This window comes from Phaethon lepturus, unplaced genomic scaffold, assembly GCF_000687285.1.
Source record: "Phaethon lepturus isolate BGI_N335 unplaced genomic scaffold, ASM68728v1 scaffold51509, whole genome shotgun sequence".
NCBI lineage: Eukaryota > Metazoa > Chordata > Aves > Phaethontiformes > Phaethontidae > Phaethon > Phaethon lepturus.
In genome coordinates, this window is record NW_010566556.1 from 8,687 (window position 1) to 15,035 (window position 6,349).

General features: G+C 54.4%; 1 protein-coding gene across 1 annotated transcript in view; it reads right to left on the minus strand.

Annotated features, from left to right (window-relative positions):
- Positions 1 to 6,349, minus strand: part of PLXND1 (plexin D1) — a gene marked incomplete at both ends in the record, with an annotated part of 33,886 nt that overhangs the window by 8,410 nt on the left and 19,127 nt on the right. The window contains 4 exons of the mRNA XM_010295536.1: positions 858 to 921; positions 1,990 to 2,093; positions 3,018 to 3,174; positions 5,200 to 5,346. Coding sequence (XP_010293838.1) covers positions 858 to 921; positions 1,990 to 2,093; positions 3,018 to 3,174; positions 5,200 to 5,346 — 472 coding nt within the window. The remainder of the gene's footprint in view (positions 1 to 857; positions 922 to 1,989; positions 2,094 to 3,017; positions 3,175 to 5,199; positions 5,347 to 6,349) is intronic.

Here is a 6,349-nt window from a genome sequence, read left to right on the forward strand (position 1 = left end):
CGAGTCCGGCTGGAGCTCCCCTGCCTGCGCCCGGTGGGGAGCATTCGCCACGGAGGGGAAGGCGCAGCGCACAGCCCAGCAGCTGCCGTGCGTGAGTGGGCACTGACGGACGGGGCTATTCAGCAGCACTGCCACGGGTGTCCTCGTGCCGAGGCCATCACAACCCCGGCTGCCAGCCCATGCCCTGCAGAAGCCCTGCTCGCAGCTCCCTGCATCCCTCTTCCCCCCGGCGCTGGCTGCGGTTCCGGCAATGCCACCGCACATGGCAGTCACTACAGTGCTGTCTCCCCTCTGCCTGTCTGTCTCACCAGCAGTCCTATCTGGGACGGTTGCACTGCCACTGCCTGCGTGGCAGGACTCAGAGCTTCGGTCCCCGTGGGAGCACGGGCGCATCGCTCAGCCGTGGCAAGGGGGAGCCCGGCGGGAAGGAGGGAGGTACCTGTCCTGCGGCTCCATGGCTACCTCTGCCCCAAACGTACTCCACAGCGTGGGTGGAGCGGGTTTGCAGGAGAGCCGTGAAGACCCTGCAGGACCTGGAGGGCTTCCTGAGCACGCCCCAGGCTGCCGGCTGGCCAGCTTGCTCGGCAGTGGCAGTCCCAGACTGCGCTCCATGCCTTCCCAGGCACAAAGCTGGCCTGGCTGACGCCCAGCTCTGCCCGACGCGCCACTGCAGAAGGGTGCTCTGTGAGCGCTGGCAACACCAGAGCCAGCCCTGCACAGGCTAACACTACACCCCAACACCCAGGCAAAGGAGGCTGGCAGCTGACTCTTAGCGTCCCTGGCCAGAGACACCCCTCTGAAAACACAAGTGTTCCTGCCCGGTCACCAGCAACAGGGGACGAGAAGTGAGACATTACCTCTGCTCAGCGTGGTGTCCTTCTTGTCTGACAAACTCATGGCCAGTGACGCCCCTTCGGGGATCTGCGGAGGAAGGGAAGAGCAGATGTTGATAATGGGGGACTTAGTGGTGCCTCCCACAGAGCTGGGGACAGCCCCAGGGAGATCCCGGGAGCTGGGGGATGCTGGTGCAATTGTTGCTCTGCCACGAATGTCCTCTACACCTGCCCTGGCCCTGCTTCCTGGCTTGGGAACTGGCAGTAACAGCACTGCCCTACATGGAAAGGGTTTTTTAAATGCAAGCGCAAGATAGTGAGGTTCTCAAATCCGATGGGAATCAGGCAAACGCATGTATCGAAGATACATTTCTGGATGTCAACACCAGGTAATTTGAAGAGGAAAGCGTTACGCTGTGCAGGTGCTGTTTTGCCTTTGCCCAGAAGGGGAGAAGGAACCCGGCTGCAGCCCAGACCCGCGGGGCAGGTACCACCTCTCTGTGCTGCGGCTCTGCCGCTCGGCGCAGCAGGGCACCGTGTCAGCAGTGGAGCTCCATGGCACGGCTGTTACACAAATAATAATATTAATAAGTACTCAGCTGCATTTTCGGTTTTCCATGCACTGTTACAGACCAGTGAGGATTATGCTCCCAGGCATACCAGGGAATATGGAAATCACATAAGAATTTCTGGTTTAATTTAATTTTAAAAGGAAAAATGGCCAAGGAAACAATTTGGTATGTCACATTTCCCCACGCTTTTGGCCTCTGCTTCTTGATGGCATCCCTAGCGCCTGCTCTCAGGGCAGGCAGCGACAATTGTGCCAGTGATTTAAGCAGGAGCACGGATCAAGAGCAGAGTGATACTAATCAGCCAAGCTGGTGGCCGTTGGGAATAGGAGCTTTTTTTCCTCCTCTTTCTGTTGTCAGTAATAACTTGTTTTGCATGAAGAGTGTTTAATTAGTTTCAGTGTGTTGCAATATTAACGAGCTTCTCGCCAGGGCAGATGTCTATTCCCCGGAAGCTTTCACGGAGCTATGGCAACCTCCCTGCTTGTTCCTGATAATCCTGTTTTTGGAGGGGGAACCGCAGCTCACCCCTGAGGCCAGGCAGGCTCCAAGGAAGCAAAGCTTTCCTGCAGCACTGGCAGGTTTACCTTATAATGCGCTAATGTGTTGAGTTTCTTTCTGCCGTCCTCCATCACCGAGGTGTCATCAAGGTCCCGAAGGATGTAGCTGTCAGTGCTGGTGGCGAACCACTCTGAACACAGAGAAGGGAGTGAGACACCAGCCCGAAGGAGGCATGTGCAGCGGGGTCTGGGGCTCAGGGGCCAGCCACGCAGCGCTCGGGGGCTGCACAGCCCTGCTGCCAAGGCCTCCAGGGCTCTGTGAAACCAGAGCAGATGTTTAGCAATGGCATCCAGGGTTAGCCCCTGGAGCGGGGATTTCCAGACTAGAGCAGACATGGGTGGAGCTGGGAGAGGTGACAAAGGGTCTGCTCGGGGAGACAGGGAGGAGCACATCTCCCCTTCCCCTCTCCCTGCTTGCCCCTGAGGGCCGTGTGGCACCTGCCTTGTGGAGGACCGGGCAGGTGAGATGCCGTGTAGCCTGCAAGTGGCCACCGAAGGTCGGTGGCGGCTCCCCGCCGGGCAGAGCTGCTCATGTATCTGTGACCAGGGGACATGCCACGAGCGCCAGCTGAGAGGAGCGCGACCCCATCACTGCTCCAGCCTGGGGCATTCTTCTACAGAGACTCCCTCTGGCACTGGGTAGATAAACGACAGATCTGAATCTATGGCAAGACAGGAGTCCATGGGCTCAATTATAGCTGCTTATGGAGACATACAAATTAACAAGGCATGTGCAAGCTCAGGGCTGTTTTAGAGGGTACCTGTTCTGGCGTTAAGACTACAGGCTTTAATAGGTGCAAGTCCGAGCATCCTTCTGCTCAGCTTGGACTTTCCTAAAGCTCCTTTCCAGTTACATCACTCCCTCCTGCCCACCAGGACCTGGTTCCATCACTCATTCCTGAAGACCATCCTCAGGAAAAGGCTGCCTTGATGTCTGCCCTCTCATCAGTGCTGCTTCACCCATTGCCCTCTGATAGACACCAAGAGCTACTATGTAATGTCAGGTGCTTCATCTGGTTTTAAGGACCGCCTGGTCCAATGCATCTGATCCTTACCAAGGTCAACGTCTTCCACCCTTGGCCATTGGGAGTAGGGGACATTCTTGCAGAAGGCCTCCAGAATCTTCTCCTTCACTTGGCTAAGTGTGTCTGTGTCCATGGCCCTGACACTCAGGGAGTCCATCCCGCAGCCTTGGAAGGAGACGTTGAGGTTCTGTGGGCAGAGGCTGCGTTAGGGGTGACCTGCCCAGCTGTGCTGGCTCCCAAGGACACACAGAGGCTGCTGCGTCTGCACAGCTTTTGCTGGTGTGCTCTGGGCTCTGCACAGCTGGAAATCAGACTGAACAAATGCAGTTATCTAGGCTTTACCACTAGTGAAGGGCACTGATTTATAGCCCTTGGAGGCTGAAGGCCCCTGTTTGTTGATGGAGCCAGGAGGACACAGGGAGCAACACTGCAACCTCCTTTCACGGCTGCCTTGCTAATGGGCCTTAGCCCTGACAGGCAGAGACCACCTTGGGGGCAGGAGGAAAGGTCAGCCCCTGTAACCAGTCATGTCCTCAGCTTCTTGGCTCCGACCGGTGACAAATGGGACTGCCAAGGCTCATTGCTCAGCCTCTCCCTGACGCAATGGGCCAAGCTCCTTTGTTTAAACAAGCTTTAAGCACGCTGCAGGCTGGGTCTGCTGCAACGCTGGAGCTCACCACCAGCACCACCCAATAACCTGCTCGAGAACATACTGAATAGTGGGACAAGGAGCTGCAAGGGGGTGCAGGCTGCCGTGAACACCAGCTCAGACCTCAGGGATGCCCAGATACTGCTACAGTCACAGCAGAAAGCTGCAGGGCAATGACAGTGACTCTTCCTATAAAAAACCCCTCCTCTTTTGGGAGCTGCTGCCATGCCAGTCAAGCGAGGAGAGGCAGAGTTCAGCTGCCTCCTCCTCTTGCAAGCTGTGCAGACCCAAATACTACAAGCATGGCATCTTCCTCCTGCCCGGAGGCTTTGCTCTGGGACAGCCACAGCTTGAGTCCTCTGCTCCTTGGTGTGCCTGAACCTGAGGGCAACACTGCACCTTCATTTAGTGGTGGATGCAACCCTGAAGCCATCTCACTGCCTGACTGGCAAGCCCAGAGCAGGAAGCTGCAGATGCCAGGAGCATTGCTTGTGCATAAGCACAGCTGCCTCAGACGGACGCCTGGTACACATGAGACTTACAGCTGGGATTTTCACAGCCTAGAGGTTCCTTTGCAAACACTGCTTTTAAGTTATCGGGATACAGAGTCAGCATCCTTGACTATGAGAACAATGCGAAAGGACAGATGAAGTCCAATTTTTTCACATAGTTTTAAATTAAGATGTTTTTTCACACTGTATACTGGGCAGGTGTTTTTTAAAGCAGAGGTTCAGTTACCAGCAACGTGGGGGCTCTCCTTCCTCCAACATACGCTGTTCACTTTTGTTTCCCTTCTTGCAAACAAAAAAGGAAGCAGCCACACTTCCCCTGCTCAGACTTATGAAGTTACCATTTCTGCCGAGAAAGCTAATACTTTGCGCCCTGCTGCTAACCCCTCTTGGTCTACGCTGTAAATTTACAGGTCAATTCGTAACAGGAATCTGCAGAGGTTGTAGAGCTTGAACCTGCTCTGAGTTACGGTGACGCACATCTGGGGTAACCCACTGACTTCAGTGAAGCTGCTCCACATTTATGCCAGGTAATTGAAAGCAGGATTTGATCCAGGCTCTGGAAAGGCATCTGCTGAATTCTGTGTCAGGCACTGGAAGGAACTGAGCCCTTCACACGCACAGCACTCATCTGCTCTGCTCCCAAAGGAGGTATTTCGTAGTGGTGCTTTTCAGCACCACTCCGGTAACAGCCTGGGCAAAGCCCTCACACTGGGACTCAGGTTTGCAGCCAGCACCTTCCCACTGCTAGTGAGGATGCTCTTTTGCCAGGAATGGTAAACATGTTACTTTAACTCTCTGAATATGGCAGAACAAATTTTATTACCTCTCTCCATCCCTAATCTGAGGTACTTAGGTGACCCACCAAGGGACAGACATGAAAACAGTCATTACGAGCCCTGTTCTGTAGTCGTGTGCTTAGGTAGCTACAAGGTGCCTGTGTAGGCGTATAATTCGTGTGGTTATCGCACCTGCGCAGGTACCAAATCAGCCGCTTGCACAATCACCCTGCCAGGGTACGCGTCCATCAGACCCCCAGGGTGTAGGTACTCACCCTTGGCTTTGCCTCGATGTTCTCCCTCAGGAGCCACTCCTCATTGAGGGTGTACCTGGCTTTCCCCGTGATGGCATCGATGGACCCTTTGTTAATCTGTTGTTTGATCGCACAGATCAACAGGAAGAAGGGCTCTCCGACCGTCTCCTGGGGGAAGGAAAGAAGACCAAGTGAGCAAACTGGACCTGGTGGCAGTAACTCCTTCCAGCAGCGTGGCGGGGACAGGCTCTGAACAGACACTGAAGCCAAGAGAAAACCCTGGTGTGCCTCCGCGCACCGGGAGGCAGGACTGGTCCATGCCAGGTGCTGTGAACCCCCGGCAGGTGCTCAGTGCCGTGGCCCACCAGCATCTCTGAGGCTGCTCAGAAGTTTTCAGACTTGTGGCAACATGACAGCGCAGACGGAAAAGAGGACATAACAGTTGACAACAGCTACAGGCGATTTTTGGGGAGGGTGAACTGTGATTGTCAGCACCAACATACCCTGTCCAACTTCTACAGCAAGTACTGTAGGGCTGTGGATTGCCACCATCAGGCTGCGCTGGCATTTGCTGTCTCACAGGCAGAGCGCTCGGGTACTGCTCAGAACATGGGGGCATACGTGTAGCTGTGCTGAGTGGGTACGTGCATGCACGATGCTCAGCAAAATACAAATGTGCATTAATTTACACGTGAAATTACACAGGAACTTCAGGGAGAATCTGGCATACTCTGGTACAGAGATGCTTCTTGCAGTCTGACAGAACGCATATGTACTGCACTCAGCAGGACAAGGCTAGGGCTGATGTGCACAAAAATCCAGATCTACAGAGATATTTAGGTGCCATTAATGAGCTTTCTCATTAAGTATCAGCTGAATCCCTCTTTGCCCAGCCAATGGTTTGCCATTGAAATCCGTGGAAGTGAGCCCACTGCGTGTGCCCGTGGCTCTGGAAGCTAGCGTTCATACTCCTCATACCACAGCAGAGCCCCGATCCCGGCAAAACAGAAAGGATCAGGGTCAACAAGTTGTTCCCATGTAACAGCAAGGAAACACACCATTTAACTCCTTACATTCATCAAATGTCGTCTTACAGAAGAGAGGTGAATTGTGACACTGCTGCAATGAAAACAAAAAACATAACAGGGACCAGCTATTTGTGATGCGGTTC